The 26,325-nt window shown below is 41.2% G+C and overlaps 1 protein-coding gene across 1 annotated transcript in view; it reads right to left on the reverse strand.

The window, feature by feature from the left end:
• SNTB1 (syntrophin beta 1) overlaps positions 1–26,325 on the reverse strand; it is a 113,852-nt gene that overhangs the window by 39,929 nt on the left and 47,598 nt on the right. The window contains exons 2-3 of the mRNA XM_059866112.1: positions 17,234–17,450; positions 2,564–2,771 (exon numbers count right to left, since the gene is read on the reverse strand). Coding sequence (XP_059722095.1) covers positions 2,564–2,771; positions 17,234–17,450 — 425 coding nt within the window. The remainder of the gene's footprint in view (positions 1–2,563; positions 2,772–17,233; positions 17,451–26,325) is intronic.

Raw genomic sequence — 26,325 nt, forward strand, 5'->3', positions numbered from 1 at the left:
CACCCTGGAGCAGGCAGGACCTGTGATGCTGCTGGGGACCACGGTGGAGCAGCTTGTGAGGAACTGCTGCCCGTGGGAAGGACTCATGTGGGAGAAGTTCCTGGAGGAAGGAGCAGCAGAAACAAGATGTGATGAATTGACCAAAACCCCATTCTGGTCCACTTGTGCCACAGGGAGGGAAGAAAGGTAGAGAAAACCAAAAGGGAAGAAGGGAGGGGTAGGGGAAAGTTAGTTTTTTTTTTAAGATTTGGTTTTATTTTCTCATTACCCTACTCTGGTTTGTTTGATTATAAATTCAGTTAATTTTCCCCAAGTTGAGTCTGTTTAGCTCATGACGGTATTTGGTGAATTATACTTCCCTACCCTTATCTCAAGTCACAAGCCTTTTGTTTTCTCTCTCCTTCCAGCTGAAGAGGGGGAGTGATACACCACCTTTGGTAGGCACCTGGGATCCAGGCAGAGTCAAAGAACTACACTGGTTCACACGGGCACTTCCACAAATCACTGTAGGATTTAATTTCTTCCCACTAACAAACCCAGGTTTGCTCACAAGGAGCATCTCTGGTTGGCATGTCCCTCAGCTGCCTTGATACCTCTGAAACAATATACAAACAGCTGGCATATACACAGGATATGCAGGTAATCTCTTTCATCCAGGCTATACAGCCCACAGTCCACTAAGAAAATAAAGAGAATTTCACATCCCATTTTGCCACATGCAGGGATTTTCTCTACTTTTCAACAGGTCTTACACACGAGAGAAAAGTGGGAACTTTTGACATCACTCTGTTACTACTGCACAGTTCTGGATGGTTTTTAGTGAAAAAAAACAAGTTGCCTTTTCACCAACAATGTCACTGCAAATCTCTCATGGCTAATTCTTGGTAACAGCCACCATAAATACACTGGAACATGCACAGAGCCACAGCATGACCCTAACAAAGGCAAAACAAGTTTCACCACTAAATTTAGAAAGACCTCAAAATGGTCCATATTGAGTAATACAAAATAAGATTTCAGCCCATAAGGGGAAAGAGAAAAGAAGAAATAAAAAGAAAAAAAAAAAAGACAGGAAAAAGGAGAGAGAAGTATTTAAATGGGATATTGTTTATTAATTGTAAGAAGAGGAAATTCATAAACCAGGAGCCATGTGTCCACTTAAGATGATCTACTACAGAACAGACACCCTTTCAGAGGAAAGCAATCTGCAACAGGGAAAGCCCCTTATGCTCAGCTTTTTATAAGTATAGTACAAAAACAAGATTAAAGATCCCATGGCTGTATAGTCTAATACTGCTAAAATTTACTTACCAATCCTTTGGTGTTCTAATCCCAAATTATTCCCCCAAACTTTTACATTTTCTACAGCACTAAGCCAAAGAGTTGTGCTGTTGTCCCCATTCTGCAAGCTTGGAGGGAGGGACAGGGAAAGATACAAAATCTGCCTGAAAGGCTTGGCAAACTTTGTGTCACTGCAAGTGACCCATGTTTTGCTAAAAATGGTGACAGAGTGACCCATGTTTTGCTAAAAATTAATGGTGTGCCTTTTTAAAGGACACTAGATAGAAATACTGCACCTGTGTCTGTGGATTCTGTATTTTCATCTACAAAATCCCAAAAAGAGATCAAACATACAGTATTTTTTTTTCAGGGCAGTTACAGTCAGTTTTGCACATCTGTGCTGGATGCACAGGTTGAAAGGGCAGTGTGCACACAGTGGCCATTTTTGCACACCCCCCAGCTGGAGGGGCAGTGATGCTCTGAATGGCTGCCAGGCAGCAGATGGATGGGAATTATTTCTAGGCACAATTCTAACACTGCTACCATAGCAAATCCACACTCCTCAGTTATCAGTGCCTAAAATGAATTCTGAGACTACTGATTTAAAACCAGATAATCTAATACAGATACCACCCCTGTGCATTCATGGATTGTCTTTCCACAGGTCAACAGATCCCAAACTACTCTCAAACAGAACACCAGCTTTTCTTTGTGCATGAAACATTTTAAGACTCAAACTTTGAAAGATGGGCAAGAGCTGCAATTGCAAGCTCAGCCTGATAAGATGCTCAGCTCAAATGCAGGGTTACAATTAAAGAACAATTTCCCAGCCTTTATGGGAGGCTCCAGATCATGCCCAGCTCCAGAGGCCAGGCACAGCAGAGGCGTGGCTTATGGACCAAGTGAGTACTGCCCAAGCTGGGAGTCAAAGGTGACAACTCATATACATGATGGGAGTTGTAACAGCAGGTGAACTCAAGGGCTGGTGTCAGTCTTTGTGACTCATGTCCCATCCTTGAACCTGGTATGAGACTTTTTGATCTCCCAGGAAAGTCTTTGTTAATTGGCATGTAGAAGCAAAGACTATGGGGACATTATAGTTTTCTGCTTGATTTTTTAAAGCACAAAAATTAGCACGTCAAGAAAAGAAAGGTCTTCAAGGAAAGGTAAATCAAACCTCAGAATCTCATTTAGTCTCTCTGCTTCCAGACAAGGCTGAGTTCAGGAACAGAGAATAAGAGATAGAGAGCTTAGAAATGAAAATAAAGAGTGTTTTCATTACCTTTTCTGCAAGCCAGCCTAGATGCCTAATCTCTCGACTTCCAGCAATCCCTGTTTTACCCAGCTGGTCTCTGACCTCTGCAATCACCCTGGGGATGAGCTCATTGACACTGGAGTGGATGGCATTGAACCAGGCCTGGGCTGTAGCTGAATCCTTACTCCTGAGCACCACGGTGTGCTTGGCATCAGGTGAATGAACTTCAATAATTCTAGAAAAATGGGGGGAAAAACATTATGTTCATTCATTCATATGCTAACAGGAAGTTAAATTTATTACTTCATTTAGTGAATGCAATGAGTTAAAAAGGATAATACTATTGAGACCTAGCACTAAAAAACTTACCTTTAAAACACCTGAACAGAGTAGGATCATCTTAACTGAAGCCAGGTCTCTACTGGCATTATGATAACATCCTTGAGAAAGGGATTTGCCAGTGCTGCCAATGCAACCCCACATACAGATGCAACCCCACATACAGCATGTCAAAAACAGTTTAGAATATACATTCACTGACATGGACACTGCCCAGAACCACAGACTGCATGGAAGGTGACTGTGGAGAAGCCAGGCACAAGCTGCTGCTTTCCTTAGCTGGTTATCATGGCACATCCAGAGTTTTTCAGTGTGTTTATTTAATCCATCCAGAGATAAATGAAAATCATCTTCATCCCAAACAGAGGAATTTTCCTAGGATTGTTCTGTGGTTTCAGTGATACCACTACACATTAACAGAGGCCTAGCACAACTGGCTTTCTCCAGGAGTTACCAGCATCCTCAATGCTCCATTTAGAGCCTGCTAACAGTGGCAACAAGAAAGTGCTAACAATTATGTGATTGCTGCTGGCAGGCACCTTTTACAGACTTTCAAACTCCTGTAGAAGGAAATGAATTTTGTTTCAAAGAAAACATTCCTGGTGGACTATCCTGTGGGTTTCCACTGTGGTTTGAAAGTACAACAGAACACAGTTTTTAGGAAAATGAATCCTGTTCATTGCGGTAATGGGACCTGTGCCAACACCTTCGCTAACAACAACAGAAGTGCTTTGACGGGCAGCTGCAGCTATTTCAGCTCTGTTCTTAGTGAAGTTATTAGTTATTAGTGGGGCTTTGTGTGCTCTTTATAGCTTTGTGGGCCATTTTACTTGAACATCTGGTAAATAACCCACAAAGTAATAGCCTGTTTCATCTTTATGTAGCAATTATAAAACAAAGCCCTGGTCATTGCCCATCACTCAACTCTGTATCACATTTGTGCTTTTTATTATAAAAGTACAGTGACAGCCCCAAATGTTACCCTCCCAAATTCAACCTGGGATCTGAGCCTAAGCATGTACTTCTGTCCTGTATATGGCTGCCCAGCCTCTGGGACACACAATGACTCCTTTCTGCAGCAGAAAATTAATTAGTTCAGTGGAATTTATTCAGGTTGAAGTTCAAAACAGAACTCTAATGCAAATATTTGTTGTGCAATTACAAAATCCAGCAATTTGGAGCTTAACTAACAATTAAAAGGTTTTAATTATTTGGTTAAACCAGAGCAGAATCCAGAACAGAGGGTGACTTGATCTGCACAGCTCTCTGGGGCTCAGAGAGGAAGGATCCCTGATTTCAAGTTTGTCCATTTTGAGAAGGAGAGGTTTCCACGTAGACACTGTTCTAAATATAGAAAAGGTCATGATTTTCCAAGCTCAGCAGCTGAACTGTTCAGGGTCTTAAATCACTGGATACCTTACAAAGTGGCTTGATTTTTCAGGAAGCACTGAGCCAACAGAGTAATGCATGTTTCCTCAGTAAAGCTGCTGCAGTTCAGCACTATCTGAAAATTAATGTTCTTATTTAGCCACTCCAGGATACACCAAATTTTCATTTTCAAAGTACCAAAGTAAAATTCCTTGACACATGATGGCAGTCTTGTGAACCAGGAAACTGTATTTATAGATAGGCACGTTCCAAATCACACTCCCATCTTTTCTGAACTGCTAGACACAGCCATCTCCTTCACTGGTTAGATTTTAGCCATTTGTGTCTACAGGTCAGTACAGTCATGCACAGCTACCATACTCCAGTCTGTCTTTCCATCACAAACACAGCTCTCTGCTGAGAGACCCACTGCTGAGTCCCACTGTCACTCTGAACTGCAGTTGGAGTGTATTCTTGTAGGCAACCACCACCAAAACCAAGCTAGACAGGCTTGGATTTTCAAAATACATTGTGGTAACCAGTGAAATGTTGTTTATTACTTACAGAACAGTTTTTGGCAGGGGATCTTACAGCATTTCACAAATGAGGTCAGTGACAGCATCCTCACTCCACCAACAAAAGAACGGAAAAGTGAAGAACCCAGACAAGGCAGGGAACAGGCCAGGAGCAGCAATCAGGATTCTCAATCCTCTGTCTCCCATTTTAATACTTCTTTTAAAAACAAAAGTTATTTGGACAACACAGCAGTACTGTGCTGCATTTGAAAAATGTTAACACACCACACAGATTGTGTGAAACAATGCTCTTTACAAAGCCTGTGGTTTCTACATGGGGACTTCCACCTACAAACTTGCTGCACATCATGCAGTAAACAAAGTGCTGAACACAGACTCTGAAGAATCAGAAGAAAGTGCTGCTTTTTCAGTTGCAAAGGAGCAGCAGAAAACTTGTGTAATTTCTTTATAAGTTAGAGTTGTAGCAGGTTTTGAATTGAAAATAAATTACTGAGAGCTGAAAGAGCTTCCAAATGGCAACTTGTTTACCTCCAGTTGGTAAATTCTTCCTTCAAAGAAGTGGATTAACATACAAACAGGTATTTTAGTATGTGGGCCTTCATCAAAGTGTATTTTTCTTGATGGCGCTATTTAAGTATTTCTACAAGAGTTCTATCTCCTAAAATAATGAGCATTTAGATAGTTGTCAACAGTTCTGTTTAAGGGGTTCTAAACCATGCATATTCTTTCTAATATCTACATATTCAAATGTGATATCAAAGTCTAAATTCTAATATACATATGCATACACATACTGAGCCATGCTTGCAAAAATACTCATCCCTCAGTGACTTGTAACAGAGCTAGTTTGGGAATGCCTGTCAGTCACCAAAGTGTGATGATGATGCACTACCAATTGCAGAAAGTCTTCCTTGCTCCATGAGCTGAGTAACAAAATGACTGGACAATACTACTTACACTTCTCAAAACTTAGTTCACAACAGGATGCTGCTTTGACTGTGCTGAAAATTATTCTTTTTATCCACAGCACCTGTCCACTTCCAGAAATATATCTGCAGGCATCATTCCTTAGCAAGCTACTCCATAGGCCAAGTTTTATTTACGCACCCCAAAGTCTAAATCCTCAACTGTCTGAATTCTGCTACTGGCGACTGCAGTAAGATCTGGACTAGAAAACCTTAGGAAACCAAGCTTGCAGATTTCCACCAAAAACCCAGGACTCCTGCCTCCACAGTCAACTGGGATGGAGATACTAAAATAGACTTTAAATCTTCCCGGAAACCCATGGGCTCTGACTGCAATCAGATGCTGAAAGTGCTGCATCCCTATAAACTCTTTCCTTTTCTGCCTTGCAGCCCACGCTGCTTTGATTCACCAGTCCAACTGGATGATGCTTTCTGTATAGCAGCTGACTGATGGCATTTCCATACTTTCTGAAAAGAAGAAAATACCAGTGACCTTAGTAAACTCCAAGACTAAAGCACTTAAATGTTTCCAGCAGTCTAGCCATTATAGTTTTGATTTGTTCCTTGGCTAAACTGACCACCTCTTACTGACTTCTGTTTATCTGCAGTTCAGTGATAAAGTTCCCTTAATTCCCCACTGAATTGAAATATTTAGGGCAATGCCACAGCTGTGTTTATTCTCACACTCCACCACAGTTATGTAAATACTGCATATGGAGCTGTTTCTGATAAAGCCCATACCAACCCAAAGGAATTATATGTTAGCTCTAGATGACTGCCAAGATGTGCGGCATCTCTCCAGCTTGGCAATGCATATGAATGATATCACATTTTCTCAGAGATCATTTGGCAAACCTTATAATAAAAGAGTAATTTTCTCTCTCCTTCTCAAAGACCCTCAGTGAGCTGAGGATGTTTCCAGCATCCCCTTTTCCACCCGCAGAACACAGGGGTGACACAAAACCCAGTGCTTCCAAATGCTGTAACCTGGCACATAAGAGGAAAACTCCCTTCCTCTCTTCATCAGATTTTCTACTTCACAGAGGATCAGAAGAAGTTGAAAGCAAATGTTTGGTAGACCATACTCATTCTGCATTTGATAAAGCTTCTTTCTGTAGGAGTGTTCATTATCTAAGAAATACCTTTTATCAAAACTCTTGAAAGTACTTCTGCCACCAGCACTGGCTCAGGACCAAATCAGGCCCTGAGTTACACTTCATGACTCTTCCTGGGTCAGATTATGTATTCAGTGACTGATTAAAGTGTGGAGTCAATCCCTTGAAGTTAATGATAAGCTGGAGCCAGAGTTATTCAAGTCCATCACACTACTTTGATTTTGCACTGGCACAGAGAGGAACAAAACAGTCTGTCATTGACTTTGCAAACTTAAAGATGAATCAAAGGCCAAACTGTTCACTCTGCACTTCTCCTCCATCACTGTCTGCACATGAAACCACAGTAAATAATTTTGTTTTTTCTGAGTGTACAAACATAGGAGCCTTTCCAGGAAAAGGGGAGGATTTAGAAGAACACAACCTGATTTATATTTTAAAAATTGTAGGTTTTGTTATAGAGGAGTAAATTTTTAAAAACTGTTAAGGTTCTTTTGAATTCTACATGCTGTATCAGGAGATGAACTAGGAACAGAATACATTAAAATTAAGCAATGGAAACTTTGGGCTTAGTCTGCAAGGAAAATATTCCAGAGAGGGACTGTTAGGCTTGCAGTGAATTCCCCAGCATACTCTGAAGAAGCATCTTCTTTTGATGAACCTAAATGGAGGTGAAAGCAATTTTACCAAGCAAGCACTCCTTGGTAATCAAGTTGAATTTTTCTATGTGAAAGGCTCTCGGTCCCCTTGCTGTCAGAAAAGTACTCGCTGTATTAACAGTTACTTGGTGACTTTCAGCTTACAGTGCTAAAAACAGTGCTAAAAGTATGTAGATACTTTCCTGGGAGCTGGACTAGACTGATGTCCAACAAGAGGGTGTATATATCACTAATGAGCTGTCACAGTTGATTTCATTTCTATTTGCCACCAGCTGGGCTTTAATACCAGGGATATCAGAGGAGCTGTGTCACATGCAAGTAAAGAAAGGATTTGGTTCTGCAATGGACTTGCTCACACCACTGCATGCAGATGCTGACCAATCTGCAGAGACATCACACACTGCTTTCTCCACCCAGAGCAAACACAAAAGATCTGAATAGTTTTTAAATGTATATGGATATTAAAGAGCAGGACTCTTACACCACAGTGCCCAAAAGATCTCTTATATTTTACTTTCTTGATTTTTTTTTTCTTTTATATTCTGGTTGTAATTGTACTGAATATTGGTAATCAAGGAATATAGAGTTCAGCCTTCTTCACAGCAGATTCAGCATGAAACAATGGCAAAAGTGCTGTTTCAAGGAGCATTTGGGGTAAATTATTTGGGAAAAAAACCCACAAACAGCATTATTTCATAGAGATGTCAGGAATTTGATTTAACTTTAGAAGATGCTGAAATTTTAAGAACAGAAAATGTGATTGGTATATTCAATACACTGACCAGAGCTCCCAGAAGCAGCTGTTTTCCCTGAAGCAAGCCCACAGCCAGACTCAAAGCAGCAGCAGCAAAGCAAACCTTCTGCAGCTGGAACTGCATCTGGGCTTGGCAAAGAGCACATAACTGCAGCTGGTAGTAGTGGTAAATGACCCCTTCCAACTGAGAAGCAGGTGGAGGGTCTCATGCTGCTGCATAAGTAAGAGATCTTGGGTTTGGAGATGAATTAGATGTCTTGTGAAAGGAATGCCACTCTTGCTGTTAGGAAGTGCTGTAGTAGGACCCAGGGGAAAGAAAAAGACGTGATCCACAAGCGTGGGTGAAAACTGATATGGAAACAGGGAAAATTAGTAGGGCTGCTGACAGATCAGCTCTGTCTTGTGGATGACTTGTCACAGAAGAAAGTCTTGCTGGAAGAGAGAAATGGCAGGTGTATCTTATCTAGCAGGGTGTGTCTCAATGTCTCATTATGTTATAGATCTACTTTTTGGCTTCCATGATCAAGAATCTGTGACACATTTCTTGGAGCATCTCTCTTTCTCCATCTTTTCAGAGGTTTAGTTTTTTTCTTTTTTATGAAAGTGTTTGTTAAGTAAAGTCTGCTCCAGTCTTCACTCTCTGGGTTTGTTGCTCTGCCTTGCTGGTTGGCTTCTTCTTTAATCACTTTTTCTTAATTTGTGCTCCTCTCTTCCCTCCATCCATTTCTCAAGGCAGTTCCTTTTTTTTCTGTTTCCCTTCACCTGATTAATTTCCAGTTCCTTTGCTCTTATTTCCATTTCTCAGCTGAAGCTGATTGGAAAACTCCAAATTCTTTGTCTTTTTCAAAATTCCCCTAACTGAAGCAATGGCTGAAAAAAACCCAACATGCAATACAAAAACCCACCAGCATATGGGGATTTTTTTTACCATTATTTAAATATTTTCACAGGAAATAAAGACTTTGATTAAAAGCTTGTTAATCAAATATCCAGGTGAAAGCTCTCTTCCAGCCTTAGTTACTGCCACCTCCTCATCACTCACATCCTTCCTCACCACCCAGCTCACAGTGACCCATTTCATTCCTGTCAGGTCATGTTCAGCCCAGCTCACACATACACACAGACATCCATAAAGTTTTATTTATAGTCACACACATGCATGCATGCACAGACACTGCTTTTGAGTCACACATGCAAGAGGTTTACCCATTCCTATTTGATTTATGCTGGAGATGGGAAGGACACCAGGAGCTCACCTGTATGGCCCGGAAGGATGGGGAAGGGAGAAAGCCCCATGCCATTACACCAGGAGAAAAGATTAAACTTCTTTTTCAAGAAAATGAGACATGCCTAGTCCCAGATCCACCAGGACCTGCAGAGACTGAAGGTCAGTCACAACATGCTGTAACAATCCAGTTCTACACTGGTATCTCAAACACCCTGCAGGAAAACTCAGGGGTTTCTACTGTGTCCCCAGATCCTGGTGCATCCCCAGTAATTCAGCTCTCACCATTGCCCAGAGACTACAGCCAGCCTTTAGGACATTAGAAACCTATTTTAACATGATTTAACAGAACAAGAATTAAACCATGAAAAAAAGAAGTAATGAAGTTCACTTTAGTTTCATGATTTGTCTCAAAAAGGCAGAAATGCTCATCTTTATGGGAGGGATAGTCCTACAGGAGTGTCTGATCTCAGTGGCCTTTCAAGAAAGACGAGGAAAAAATTGAGGCTAATAGAAAAATTGGTATGACCCAGACTAAAACTGTTTGGCTTGTGGGGAGTCACAAATGATAGAAAACAACTATTTCCCATAATGAAAAACAAATTTAAAAATCACCATTTCTGTCTAGAGGCTTCAGAGCTCCAGCTCCTACAGGTTTAGAAAACTGCCCCTGATCACGATAGATGACTGCAGCTTACAAAATGCATCAGTAATTAAGGGCTGCCCAAAAAGCAAATGATGTAGATGACAGAGAACCATCAGACAACCAGTTATAGAACCATTAATTATTAAATCTATCAGTTAATGTATTAATTGTAGCAGTTAATGACTTGCCCCCAAAACACTGTTATGAGAGAAAAAATGCAGTATTACACACCCTCATGTGACAACCCTAGCCCTGAATGCACTGACCCTGGCTACTGAGAAGGGTCCCACAGCCATGCAGTGTATCGAGGAGGAAGAGGAGGCCTTCCCCATGACCCATCCCACTACTCCACTCCTGTGGCCCATACCCCAAATTCTTCCCTCTCCTACCCTCAGTGTACTGAAGGGGATGTAGCCAATGCCTTTTTAACTAAATTACCTAAATCCTCTCAGCTTGAAAGAGGAAACAGTAGATAAACCTCAGGTGCTGCCTACTTGTGCATCCCTTCCCATAAAGAACAGATTTTGTAAGAAGATTAGCAGTTACAGAACAGGAACACAACAAGGGACATCCAACTTCACACAAATGCTGGATTTGGATCCATTACAGTAAAATAGCTGGAAGCTAAGGTTAAAAACACATTTTCATCATGACTTTAAATTCACAGCCTTTTGTAGGCAAGGCTGTAAGAGACCAAGCACACTGTGATAGTACAACAGGGTGATTTAAGGATGAGGGGAGAGTCAACCAGAGTTTCACCCTGATTATTGGCACTTTTGTTCTTTTCTGGATTTGAATTATACTCTTTCAAGTTGCTTTACTTTAATGTTGGATTGTTGATATAGTAATCTAAGGAGATAATAAACAAAGCCCACCAGGAAAAAAAAAACAAATGCTAACAAAAATTCTTGATATAAATCAGACTGACTCAAGCATGCTCAATGACTTCTTCAAAGGACTTATTGATATTCATACAGTACAACATGTCTGTACCAATAATGATAATTAAGTGCTATGTGCCTTTCATCCAAGGATCTCAAGCTGTAGCTCACAACAACACCATGAATTAAGTATGGTCTCTGCATTTCACAGAGGTTCTACAGCCAGACAGCAGCTCAATAACAACACAAGGAGCAAAGCACAAAGTCCTTGAGGAGATGTGGAGGGTGACTTTTAATGCTGGTAATGTGCCCATTCTATATCTTTATCTATGCTCTATCCCCCACGCAGACATAAATTCTTTGTCTTTCCCTGCCTACCTACAACATACAGGAACAGAAAAACGGCCCCAGTTTTCTAAACCAAAGCCCAATCCAGCTAAATCTGTACTGTGCACTAGGGAAAAAAAATTCCCACCTCCCCAGGAAGCCCCACAGAGCTGTGGATGTCCACCCAGGAGTGACACAGCTCCAGCGTGTCAACAGTGCCAGCACAGTGCTGGAAATGGGCCATCACCCCTTACTCCTTGGTGCAGGGCTCAGCCTTTGCCCAGCACTAACCCCACCTGGGCTTGCTACTGCCAGTGCCACTGACTATGCTCAGTGCTGTCAAACTACCCCCTAAGAGGCAGAAAACACAGCAAGTGTGACCTGTGCTCTCCAAGAGCAGCTGTAACTCACTCTGGTTCTCTGGTCACTTTGGGGCAGAGCCCCCAACAAAAGTGACTCAGGGAAACCATTCCCCCAACAGCAGAGAAAAGCCCCAGGCTGCAAAGGTGCACCCCTAAGGCACACTGCTCTTGGAGGAGAATCAGCATCTGCTCTGCACACCAGGGCCTGCTGATACCTGGCAGAACCAAGGCATGGTCCTGTTCTCTAAACAGGAGAGAGGCAGGTTGGGGGCATGAGCCAGACCATGCTTTCATGGAGATATCCAGAACCTTCTCTGTTGCCTAATACTTGCCTCCCTATCCCCTCAGTTCCCCTTAAGTTATATGAGCAGGAACATGAAGAGGTACAGGAGCTGCTTGTTGGTCTTTTATTCCCTCACCTTGTCTTTTTACTGCAATTTTACAATCTTCTGCTTATGCCTTATATTTGTTGTGAGCATTCATGACTCAAATTTTTCGATGCAAGGACTTGTTTCTACTATGTCATATTAAATCTCTTTGAAATTCAGTTTTTTTCTTAAAAAAGCTTCAACTTTTGTTTTCATGTTTTATTGTAACAAAAGTAAATACATGCAAATTCACTAGAATTTGTTTTATATTTAAGATTTTGAAGTGCCATTTTAGAATCACACTGTTATTTCATGCTGCATGAGTTACTTATACACCAACTACAGTTCAAAATGTTAAATATCATGGACACTATTACTGTGCATTACTGACATTGCTGCTATTAAATAATGTAGGAAGAAATTATTAATTTAAAATGTGTGCAAAAGGAAGTTTGGGGAGCAATGGCTTTGCAACAGATCTTGTGAATACTTTGCTCAGTGAAGTATTTCAGTATTATCAGTATTTCTCAATGCAAAAAAAAAAAATCAAACAAACAAAAACACCTCAAAGTAATGAAGCTGCTTGAATCTGTAGCTGCCTTTGGAGTAAACAGGTCTTAGTTTGTCCTGTTCTGCACCTCCTTGATGTCTTGGGAAGCTCAGGCAATTCTCAGATGCAGCTCACTGTGCAGAGTCCAGAATGACTGGATACCAGCCAGTTCCTCTGACATCTTGTAGTGGGCTGACCCTCAATTCTAGGCACCCACCAAAGTTACTCTATCACTCCCCTCCACTAGTGGAGAGGGAATAGAAAATATAACAGGTTCCTAAGGTGAGATAAGGACCAGGAGCAATCACTCACCAAGTATCATCACAGACAAAAGAGGCTCCAACTTCAGGAAATTAAGTGAATGTATTCCTTACAAAATCACTGAGATTACTGAGAAGTAAAATAAATCTTAAAAACACCATCTCCCCCCCACCCCCTTCCTTCCCAGGCTCTACCTACTCCCCCCTCCAGTGGCACAGGGAGACAGACAATGAGGGTTACACAGTTCATCACAGGTTGTTTCTGCTGCTGTTCAGGGAGAGGAGTCCTTCCTTTGCTCCAGTGTGGGGCTCCTCTCATGCAGTTCTTCATGAACTTCTCCAATGTGAGTCCATCCCATGGGCTGCAGATCTTCATGAACTGCTCAATGTGGCCCTTTCCACAGGGTGCAGTCCTTCAGAAGCAGGCTGCTCCTGCATGGATCCCCCACAAGTCCTGCCACCAAACCTGCTCCAGCATGGGCTCCTTCCTCCACAGGTACCTGCCAGGAACCTGCTTCTGCACAGATTTCCCACACAAGAGGTTTCCCACCACAGACTATTCTGGGCATCCACCTGCTCTGGCATGGGCTCCTCCATGAGCTGCAGGTGGATCTCTGCATCCCTGTGATCCTCCATGGGCTGCAGGGACACAGCTGCAGCACCATGGGCTGCACCACGGGCTGCAGGGGAATCTCTGCTCAGGCACCTGGAGCACCTCCTGTCCCTCCTTCCTCACTGACCTGGGTAGCTGCAGGGCTCGTTCTCTCATATATTCTCACTCCAATCTTATCTGGCCACAATTACATCTGCAAAGGAACTTTCCTATTTTCCTTTTTAAATATGTTATCACAGAGGTGTTACTATGATTCCTAATTAGCTCAGCTTTGACCAGCAGTGGGGCCACCTTGGAGCTGGCTGGCATTGGCACTGTGAGACACAGAGGAAGTTCCTGACAGCTTCTCACAGAAGCCACCTCTGTAGCTCCTCTGCTACCAGAACCTGGCCATGCAAACCCAACACACACCTATAGAATGTACCTGCTCAGTTTTATCTTCTGATTGTAATTAGTCCAATCCTGAAATGGACAGCGATAGGAATCCATCTCAGTCCATTTTTCTTAGCTTCCAGACCAAAGCAAACCTTTCCCATCAGAGGGCCAAATCCTGCCAATGAATAACCCAGTCATTAAGGCTGGACCATGCTGAAGTTCCCTGTGAGGATCACACTGCTCTGGACTCCTGACACTGAAGAACACGATGTGTGCACATCAAGTACTGGCAGGATCAGGCCCACACCTCCTGGGTTTGGCTGAAAGATGTGCAAGCAGAATTTTAGGGTCACATCAAGAGCAGATGAGAAAACCTTTTCCATCCACATAGCATTGTCTCAATTCTCCAGGGAATGTCTTGTCTCCTGTGCTGTGTACAGAAGTACCTTTGTATTCTATCCCAAGATTTTAAAAGCACCAACAGAAAAAAATTCACCTGAGAGACCTTTTTTTTCTCCTGTTCCATAATATCATCACAGAAATTGATGAAAAGCTTTCTACACTGCACAAGATTTTCTGTTTATTGGCATTACCAGCCATGGTCATTTCCACATGTTCCTTCATTGGGAGGGGATGCTCCTCAGTGAGGCCTGACATTAACCTTTACTGCTGCCACCAAAAAGGTCACTTATCAGTGAAAACACAGCAAACAACTGATTTAACAAGCAATTATTTAACCAGTTTCTTCCAGCCTAAAATAAAAAAAGTTTTGCACCTAGAGAAAAATGGCATAGATGCTCTACATCTTTTCTCCTGTTGCCATGCTTTTATTACTAAAAAAAATCCTACACACTAATTTTTGTACTGGTTTGTATTAAGGATCTACTCCTTGGTATCTTACAGCTTTTTTTATCAGGTAACAGAAAAGATCTCCTCCAGAATGCACCCACAGGCAGATCAGGTGAAGGAGACATCTGAGAACTGCTGGCTCTAAAAGCATCAGACATCACTTCAGCTCCAAAATAACAAGTTCACCAAACCATCTGACAGTAGACACAGACTTGAGAAACTCTGAACTGGGGTCAGTCTTCCATGAGAAAAAATAAAGTCCTGTGCAGGGCTACCAGCTCTAATGGGAAAAAAAATACTCCTCCATGCCCATTAAATCCACATTTCACTGCAGCTTTCTAAGAACTGGAGATAATTCAGTGCCAACAAGCAAGTATTTCCTTTGGGGTCCCTTTACATAGGTATCTTCTCATGCAGGACATCAAATCAGTTCATCCTAGTCCCAGAAGGCTGCTAACATTATACCCAGCCTGCACTGAAGAAATTACTGCACTGGAAAACTCAGCCTTTCCATGCCCACACTTGCTCTTAAATGAAAATTAGCTGCGTTATAGTCCAAAAGAGCCCTTTAATGGCCAACATATGCTTTGGCATCCTGCCAGCAGAGCTCTCTTAAAGCCATCCAGCAGAGTGACACCATCATTTACAAAACCTATGTGTGTCAGGTCACTGGGTTATGAAACAGAAGTGTTGTAAGAATGTAAGGATGTGGCTTAGGCCCTGCTGTGAGTGAAGACAAAATTATTGTTCTGGAATCGGATTACTATCTTGGAAGGCATTCCAGTAAAAAAGGGTCACTGCATTGTAATAGCATTAATATTGGGAAATATGAGTTCTAGTGTTCAGAATTGTTATAAAACACTGAAACCAGTGAAGATGCTAATCTATGGGGTGCTACTATGACAGCAGCTAGCACGATGGTGAGGTACTGCCTGCTTGGATGGAAAAATCCATCTTAGACTGCACCGTGCTGGACGACAGTAAAAAATCAGAAGTCACTCTTTCCACAGGAAATGACAGCAACACAAAATGAAAACCATGATAAGCAATATGACTCTCCCACACATTACTTCCTAGTAACACTGAAGAAAACACACACATGTAGTATACTTCAAAAAAGTTAGCTCCATTGCTGAGGCATCATGAGCAATGAGTGTGTGTCCCTCTGAGTCAGTCCTGGCTCTCAAACCAGGAGGGCCAGGAGAGGGACAGAAGGTGAAAACTACAAAAAAATCAAAAAAGAAAGGGGGAAAAATATGAGAAAATAAAGTCAATGCAGGCAAAGTATCATTACATTGTACTGATTCAAAAAATGTGACCTGTATGAGTATTTTTAAAATACACACCATGGCAGAGAGAAAGACGAACTCTCATACAAGTGATACAGCTGTCAAACCTTAAACTATGCAGGCATATGTGGAAAAAAGAGTGGCCAATATCAATAAACATCTTGATCTAAACTGAGAAGGACTGCTAGGGTTATTTCTGGTTTACAACTGCACTTCTGCAGCAGTCAGTTACACTGACTATGGCGCCAACCACTACGAGAGATGAAGAGCCAAGGCAAAGTAAAGCCATACTAAACAATAAAGCATGGAGGGGGAAAATTAAAAGGTCAGACAAATATAAAAAGGAGAGATGGAAAACAATACAGATACTAACAAAGTTTCTGAATTGCAGTGCAAGCGATTACAGAGATTACATCCTTCCCAAGCCACTTTCTTCTCTCCCCACTTCTCCTTATCCTTTTCTGCAAATGAAAATGTAACTTTTGTTTATGCCTATATGTAAATGCTGAGAATCAAAGGCATTACACCAGGTTCTGAGCACTGCAGAGAAATGAAAAGGCCATTATTTGGATGGAGAATTAGTCTGTATCACTGACTTGACTGCTCTCTTTTTTATTAGCAGCTGTTAGAGAAGGGATCAGGGAGTGTGCTGGTGCAGTGCAGCTGTTCCACATATGTTATAAATAAGGACTGGTAAAACCTCATCCTATTTTTAACATTAAGAAAAACACAAGTCACAAAAACTCCCCATTAATGCCTTGTAAGTGGAACTTTTCTCCTCTTCTTGACTTTAATGTCCAGAACTGAATACTCAAACCAGACCACTCTTAAAACAATATTCATTTAAAAAAGGAAAGAAAATGCAATTTAGTGGAATCCTATTTAGGCAGCCTGGAGGATGTAACCAATTAGTGTGTACAGTGTCTTCTCCTTCAAAAGCAGACACTTAATCATGATGAAAACAACCCCCTGAGATTTTATTTCCAACAAAAGTGCTGGATTACTGCATCGAGGTTCCTCTAGCATAACCCAAAAGCTGAGCCACACTTCACATGGCTCAGACACCACCACCCACCCTTCCCAAAGCGTGCTCGCTCCCCTTGCTGGGTCGCTGCGTGTGGCCAGAGCCCCGCTCCTGCTCACCAACCCCAGTGCAGAACATGACAGCAACCACTCAAGGTGAAAGGGAAATCCCAGCCCCAGGCAAACCCCCACTCACCTGTTTTCGGGGTCTGGCACCGTCAGGTTGCGTGTCACGTAGCACATCTTGAGGGGAATTGTCTTCCTGTCCCTGTGGATGGAGAGCGAAAGCTGCACCATCGGCTCAGCAGAGGCGCAGCCCAGGCGCGGAGATTCGGGGGGAGGCGTCTCCCACCCGATCTCTGACACGGGGGAGCCCTTCTTCACATAGGGGGTTGCTTCTCTCATGTATTTCACTATGGAAGAGAGAAAAAGAGATGGAAAACAATAAATAAATGAATATTCTGGACCTGCATGCTCGTGTGAGTTCTCTGGACTGGTGTTAACCCTCGATGCTGTCCATTAATTCTGCTCACCAAGCATCCCAGCACGGGAAGCTGTGCAAATACAGAAGATGAAGATGTGCCTGCTGCCAGTGTCAGTATGGTGCTATGAGTAAAATGAGGGAGAAGAACAGAACAGGCAAATTAAGAACATACAGTCATGCAGTGTAGGGCCAGCAGAGCCATCCTACCTTTCTGTGACAGTGGGTAAGCAGTCATGCAACAATTGCTTCACAGAGAAGCCATGAGCTGTGTGAGGTACAGAGATGTTTAAAGAAAGACATTCAGCCAAGTGACAGTAAACCTATTATTCCCCTATCTAAATTGTCCCAGCAGTACTTCCAGTGATTCCAACTCACATCTTGCTTCTGGTTCACACTTGTCAGTGTCCCACCACTAACCTCAACAACTATTTCTGCTTGCTGGGAAGCAGTTTTGTCTAATCTACTTGTACATATACATATATATATGGAGCAAACAAAAAACAATCACTTCTTAGCCTTCTCTTGGGGAAATAAAATGGAGTTTGAGCCTTATATGAGAGTAAAGGTGTCAGATTAGATCTCAGCCTCTTCCAGGCTTTTTTCCAGAAGGGATAAGAAAAGTGAATGTAGGAATCTGAAATTATCTTACTATATTAAACTATCTTACTGCATTATACCTCTTTTACACGTATGTTTCATATTCCCCTCTTTATGCAGGCAAATACTGCAACATTTTTCTCTTGTTTTTTTAATTATTTTGGTAGTTTAAGTTCACAGTTGCTTTTGCTATTGATGTGCTTGGCAAATCTGCCAGTCAAAGCCTCCTTCCCCTTCACAAACCTGATGGAACTCAGACAAGACATCCCATTTAAGTGCCCTGGTCCACCCAATATTTCCCCAGCACACAGCTGTGGCTGCTGCCACTTGATTGTCTCCACAACTCAAACAGCAGTGACATGACCTGAAAGGGCCTGGGCACTGTGAACTTGCATGGGGGAGTTATTAAAATGCTGTGGGAGAACATTTCAAGGAAATGGTGCAGATCATCGTGCCAGCTCAGCTGAAGAAGCTGGGAATGACTGAATAACAAAAAGGTGGGTAAATTACAAAAGGGCATTATGGTGAAGGATGTTAAATTAGGGAAAGCCAACTGAAATTTTTGAGTTCAAAATGAAAGCAAGAGAAGTATTCAGAAGAGTGGAGAAGAACAGCAGTGTTCCTACTATCAAAACTACAGATCAGCTGATTAGCTTCAGCAGCACTATTTCAAGGCACTTCATAAAAATTTTACCAGGAGAGAAACCAGTACAAATCCAGAGTCCAGGCTTTCTGAGCACCTATTGCTCTTTGTCTCTAAAACACCTTAGTGCCATCTTGCCATTGTTCATTTTATTCTTTTTAAAAAAATATGTTAATTTCAATCACAAGGATTTCTCTGTTTAGGTGATGGGATATTCCTTTTTGGGAAGGACCATTTGTGATTTATCAGAAAGGCTGTCCACTGAACACTGATGTTTTTAGTTCCTTGTCTGATCATATTCTGAGTATATTCTTAAATTAGTTTGTTCCCTTCTCAGGAAAGAGTTGGCACAGAATTCCGCCAGGCTTCCAGAAACTATTTCAGGCAAAAAGAGTTGAGATTGATTTTTAAAAACTTTTTAGATATGTACCTAAAGTCCATTATCTAAAAACCTGTGCCACCTAACTCCTCAAACCGGTGCTCATCTTTGCGGACTCCAAAAATTACATGATTTTCAAAAGGTGCTGAAAACAAGCAGTTGTTGCCAGTGTCATAGAGATACTGGTTTCAGCAGCTGCCATCTCCGTTTGGATGTACTCATAGCCTTAGGGAAGCCAAGAACAGAACAGATACAGATGTGCTGAATCTATTCCTGTTAACACTGAATGAACATGACCTTGTCATTAATTTCCATGGGCGGAACAGCTGAAGCTGTGAAAATCACGTTCAACTTCAAACAAAATTTTGTTCCCTTTAAAATTAGAGATTAATGATTGCTCTGTTGAAAAAATTAATCCAGTCAGTTTTTAAACTGGTACAAAGACATGCCAGCACATGTGATTCCAAATAAAGGTCCAGGTCGCAATACAGTAGCTATTTCATCTGTGCTATTTTTGTCCTTTTCCAGCTGCAGTTATATGCATTCAACCCTAGCATATTTTAGTTAAGAGAAGGGGAGAGGGGCAGGGGGAGGAAGGAAGCTGAGGTAAAAACTTTGGCTGGAAACTTAAGCAAAACACAAAATGTGAATTTAATTCCCCAGAGACGGGAAAGAAGAAAAGAGGCAGCCTTTCCATGTCCCAAAAGCCAAGTTTCTATGTGATGTACCGGTGAATTCATGGCAGACAGCTGCAGTATTTCACAAAATCCCATGAAAAAGGAAGCAGGAGTAGGGGGAGAGCAGAAACACAATCCTCTTTCCAGAAACTGAGTCTCAAACACAGCAAAAGCCAAGAAAACTACCTTGAGGAAGTGCATCCTATGAAAATTCCTTCCAACTTCTGAACTCATAGACACCTAGTTTCTACTGCATCTCTACAGAGGATGGTTGCTCAGCCCCAGGGATATGAATAAAGAGCTATTAATGCACGGATAAACTGCTAACACCATCTTCATATGAAATTCCACAGCAGAAGGACAAAATGAAGTAAATATATGCTTTCTGGGAAAAAAGCAGCAGCATTTTTCTAGCTTCTACTAGTAACATCCCACTTCCTAATAAACGCAAGCACAGGTTTCTGTATTCATGGCTGAATTCTGCTGGGTTTTACAGCCCAGACTTTATGGCTGTTGCATATTCAGGTGTGATTCATATTTTAAAAGCCCTCAAATGGATACATATAAAAGCACAAATATAATATGGGAGCGGAACAGGTGGCAGAACTTGATCAATTTATATAATTTTTTGTTATTATTTAAACTTCAGTGCCACTGCTTTCCATTTACTTCACCAACATCTGTAATTACATGTCCATAACCAAAGCCCAGTTTATGAATTTAGCTGAGATCAGGCACACATTGTTCAGATGACTCATAAGTTTTATCAGCAATTATTTCCTATTTACCTCTAAATTCTGGGTGCAAATACTGCAGAACATGCTGTTTTATAACAATGCACCAGCAACCCTACTACATACATAGCAATTTAGGATGACCTCACACTTATACATTCTGCAGCCTGTACGCTAGCCCCTTCTTAATCCACATAGCAGAAAACAAGTTGATACCAGTATCTATTACAGACATATTCCTATTCCACATTGCACTATCTGAGAATCACAGATACAGCAAAGTTAAATTGCAGTTATACAACTCACCTCCATCGTCAAGTTTTAAAACCAGAAAAATGATACAGTCTATTGGACATTAAAGTAATAAAGTGGATAATACTCTGTTTTCAGAGCATTACACTCAAGAGCTGGATTTTCTTTCTGATACAGTGGCACAAATTCAAGTACTGACTGAAAAAGAAAGCGACTAAAAACCACTGGGTTTATATATTGCCTATGAAACTACCTAATTAATTAAAACCTCAAAACATTTATTAAAAATAAATAAGGCATGCCATTGAATAACAACTTTGAATTATGAATAACTATTTTATAGGCATGTATACACACATATATATCTTCGGAGTATATACATATGTCTAACATATATACAAATATTAAATAGGTATTTATATAAAAATGCCACAATTTTTAAGACCACCAGAATACTGCAAACACAGAAAACAACATGCAGGGACTCAGAAAAAAAATCTAATAGTTTCATTCTTTTAACTCAGTTTACTTATAGACTGTAAGTTTAGTCAGGAGTTGTCTAAACTCATTTGTTTGATGCTATAGCTCAACTTCAGAGATCCTTATATTCAGTACTAATTAATGATCCATACCCTTTTGCTGCACCACTAATAAGAAACTGCGGTCAGGCAATTAAAATTCCAATCTCCGGAGTGCCCCTCCCCACAAAGAGACAAGGAAGGGAAGTGGCAATCAAATGAATTAATCCACTGATACACATTGAAATAGTTTGGGTTTATTTTTTGATCTGCAAGACAGGCAACATAGCTTCCAAAAAAGCACTTCATTTATTTGTGCTTCTGCCAAGTCCCCAGACTCCACAATGAATGCTTTGTTACTGCTCACAGATGACTTTTTTGGGGGGAAGAAGCAGGCTTTTAATGAGAGAAATACTGCAGCCCAACTTGGTCAGGTTCTTGGCCAGATGCCTTTCTGAGGAACTGGGACTCTTCTGACATATTCAAACTGTTTCCTAGGAGGGAAGACAAAGACCACGGAGGGGAAGCCAGCAAGCTTGAGGAAAGCTCTTTGTTACTACAGGAATGAGGACAGGATGTGTAGGTTTACAATACGAAAGTAAAAGGAACAACATACCCGAACCTCATTGAAGACACTTGATCAAGGAATTCCCCTTTGCAGGAGAAAAGCACAGTGTCCTCTACCATAATACCAGAATTTGCCTGCTAGGCTTTATGTGAGAGATCAAATTTCCTCTAAACTCAAGCCAAGTGCGTGCCTTACAGTGAAGCTCTGTGTAAGAATGAGATGAGCTGCTGGTGCCATCATCAAAACTAAGACCCAAAGAAAAGAATTTATGAATCAGACCATCTATGAAGACACGTCACATGATCCTTTCAGCAGCTTTAATCTGGGCATAAACCAAAAACCAGTCAACACTCCTGCTTGTCAGTGTTTCCACTACATTTGCTACAGAAACATCTGTTACTACGCTCGGACAAGTATTATCCATTAATATGATCTGCTTTCCCCCATGCTGAAATGGATGTGAAATAGTAAACCTCGTGATCTGCCAAAAGCATCAGATCTCCACCTCTAGGAGAAGATAGAAATTAGTCAAAATAAACACCTTCTGAGAATAAAAATCTCCTTAATGCTTTCGCCATTTCTCACACTGTAGTGAGACTACACTCAGCTTCCCATTTTCTGCTGTTTTAAAGTAATTCCACTGAATTCAGTGAATTGTCTATTCATCTCTTAAAGAGACAGGCTTGGATTTAAATCATAAGGGGCTGTTTTTAAATCCTTTTTAAAATATATTGCACTTATTATACTTTTTATGTGGAATACAAGAAGGAATATTTCAAAAGAATAACTTCAGAAAGATCCAGAAGACAAACACATCTTTGAGATAAAGTTTACCTGAAAGGAGCACCTTAGCAATTGGCCCTAAAATGTAGCTAGTAAGCAACCAGACTGCAAGTTTGAGTTTTCAGTAGGGTACAAACAGGCTGGATTAAAAAGATCAACAACTGCATTTAAAAATATAAAGAATACTTCACAGTGTGCTTTTAAATTTGCAGCTGCTTTTATAGGAAAGGTGAAGCTATGTTAAGGAGGGATAGAAGCACCATCACAACTCAACAAATGAAGGCAGTACCTTCAAAGTACCTTGCAATAAGCAATTTTATATAGTTAAGAGAATTTTTTTGTCAAGGCAAGAGATTTGCGGTCCTGGCCCCATCAAACAGGAGAAAATAGGACTAAATAAGCTCTTCTCAGGAAGCCATGCAAGCATGCAGTTTGTGAAACCTCATGGGTTTGACAACTTGAATAGGTCACAGTGATTAGCCACACTGTGTTATTTACATCAGACTTCAAAAAACGTAACTCACCACTAAAAATGTCTTGAAGTTGAGAAATGGCAGGGGAAAACCCAGCACAAGTCTTGGCTGGAGCAGTGGCAGCCCCTGTGGACACTTCCTCCTTCCCATCTGCACCAGGGGCTCCACTCTTGATTTCAGCACTTCTGAAGCTTACGCACATAATGGAGATTATATTCCTAGGCCATCCCCTGCTTCTGTGTAACACCAAAAATCTTCCCTTACTTATCCTCATCTTCTTTTCCTGAGAGTTTGCCTGTGGTGTGGGCTGATTCAGACACTGATTCCCTAGGCCTGATGTCTCCCTTTAGCAAACACTTCTTCAACAGTTTCTGAGTTTCCTCAGCATAAATGTTTTCTAGGGAGGGAAGGCTTTATATGTCTTCTTGTCTTATGCAGTGTATCAATTTTGCCAGCTGTAAAGCCTCTAAATATTGATTCATTTTCATTCCTCCACAAAGCCCCGGTTTTGTACTGCACACAGAGCAGCATGAGCAGAGCACACAACTCAGTCCCCACCAGCCTGCAGCAGACAGCCTGAAAGCTTCACCTCCGGCCAGCACTCCCCACCCACTTCTCTCTGAGGTCACCTGGAGCTGGTCACTGCTAACCATCCCCCTTCAGCTCCTTTGTGAGCTGCATTTCCATGGTCTAATAATAAAGTTCATGTTTGAAGTTATCAGCACACATGCTCGAGGAATGCAGGATGGATTTCAGTGCTGGGGTGAGATTGTCTGTATTTCTCTTCAAAGCAGATTAACAAAAACTAATCAGACACAAACTTGTGTCACACAGAATCACAATGGAACTTGAGGCTGAATATGTGACACCAGCACTTAAGCTGATAAAGTGATTAAAAGCAGTCACAGGTTATCAGTAACCTGGAACACAAATTTTTCAAACTGGTAAAGTAGTAATAATAATAATCATCATCATCATCATCTAAAGGCAGACTGTTTCCATTGACTGTTTCTCAATACTTTCCATTGGAATGTCCATTACTCATACCTACTATGCTGAATGTGCTACCTAGTTTCGTTCAAGAAATGTAGTTTATTTTAAATTTCAAAGTTTCTGTTTCAATCAATGGGATGTATTCAGTTCAGAGTTTTGACACGTCACTAACAATAACTGCATGAATTCTAAAGTCAAGGTCCTATAAGCAATTAGTTTATCTTTCAAAAACTTTACAAACTGCAGCAAAATAAATGCATGTACATCTCGTTATAATCTGAAAAACAAATTTTAGCTTGTAAATCCCAGAGGTACAAGGTTTGGTTAAAAGGAAGATGCTTATAGCTTGATCTAGGAGACAGTGATGCTATCTTGAAGAGCTCGTACTCAAAAGAAACAGGACTCAGTGGAGAACAGGGAGCAGCTACATTGCACAAGTGTCTCTTACCAAATAAACTACAAATTTAAAAAACTACTGCCAAAACCTGAAGACTGTAGCCATCTAATCTACTACATTTTTAAGTAAAATGTGACACAGCTCATTTGCGACATTGTTATGTGACACTGAACTCTGCAATTAGAACCGTGCAGATCTTTCATAATGGAAGTGGAAAACATCTGAAACTGGCAATTTGGGAGCTGAACATGGAAATTAGCAGTCACATTTTGAGAAAAAGCAGTGTGGGATCTGTGAGTCACTCACTGATAACCAAACTGGAGCTTCTGCTTGTCCCCAAAGCTGAATGTGTTCTAAGTTTAACAAAAAAAAAAAAAAGAAAGAAAAAAGAAAAAAAAGAAAAGAAAAACTTAAAAATTTTAAAAAGAAAAAAAATATGTAGTTTAGTCAAGTCGAGTAGGTAACCCTACTCAAGAGTACAAGAGAAAAATGTAACTTCATGTAAAGCAGAGAAATGGCGCAAAATACATTTCTTCAATGGAACTGTAGCACTCAGATTTCTAAGGGCCTTCTCCTACCCAAAACTGACATTGTATTTTAAAATCTTTTACCTATATGTCAGGAAGAAGTTGATTCAGAATTTCTTGTGTGCTGCTCATGCTTGTTTCCCTGCCTCTGCCAGTATTTATAGATCCCTCACCCATCACCCACACACTCAGATGGAATTCAAGGTGTCTGGCATTGCCAGCATGCTATAATTTTTCTATTTACATGAGTAATCTCAAGTGTCAGAACAAATATTTCAGCCGCTAGTGATTATGTGAAAAATACATAAGGGTATTACGGTTTTAGAAGATGCTGTTATTTCAGCAGGCACACAAATCATTGAGTGGTACAGGGTAGACTGAAAATGGCACTCACTGAGAGGGAAATTATTATGCCGTGTATGATTGTACCTCTTTTACAGATGGCTAAACTGACACAGGCAAGTTAAACTGCCTTCCTCAAAGTCATGCAGTAAGTCACAGACAGTTCTCAGCATTACACTCAATTTCTACCTATATTATTTTCCTCTTTAAACAAGTCAAAGAGATCCTAGCACCAGTGAAAACTGAATTCACAATGCCTACTCTCTTCTCTGTATGAGAAGATCTTTGATGACCTTCTAAGATCTCCAGGATTTGTTCTGAAGAGCAAAGCTGCAATCACTTGCAAAGTTTCAGTTCACCCTTTTCATTCTTTACTGGACAATACCAAGAGCTTTCAAAATGAACAAACTCAGAGCATGCATTCAGCTTAGAACTTGCTGTAACTCCTGTGGCTGGGCTGTGCACCAAAAGGCATCAGATCACCATTAAAGTCTATTGTGGATGCCATGGGACAGAGAGAGAGAAACGGCAAGCGTTTCTCACAGCGGCTTGTGAGAGATTTTAGGGAGGGGAAGACGTGATAACCTGTTGACTATAAACAATTTGCAGGTGCTGTTTTTCTACCTTGTTTTTCTGTTCCTCTCAAGGACAGTGCATGAGAAGGATGCTTTTGTTAGTTGGCCAATAGAATGGAATCTATCATACCACTCTATAAAACCACGCGGTTCTTTTGAATAAAGTCTTTCCTTGTCTTTGCTACAATCCTGCCTCTCACCTGTTCCTGCCCTGACCCCGGCGCACGAGTGACAGTCTGTTTTGGGGAATCCTTCAGTTTGCAAGCTTACCAACAGGACAGGTCAATGGCCATATCCAGAATGCCTGGTTCTGAAGCCCAAGCACAGCCTCACACTCCCTCCACTC

Source organism: Haemorhous mexicanus, chromosome 1, assembly GCF_027477595.1.
Source record: "Haemorhous mexicanus isolate bHaeMex1 chromosome 1, bHaeMex1.pri, whole genome shotgun sequence".
Lineage (NCBI taxonomy): Eukaryota > Metazoa > Chordata > Aves > Passeriformes > Fringillidae > Haemorhous > Haemorhous mexicanus.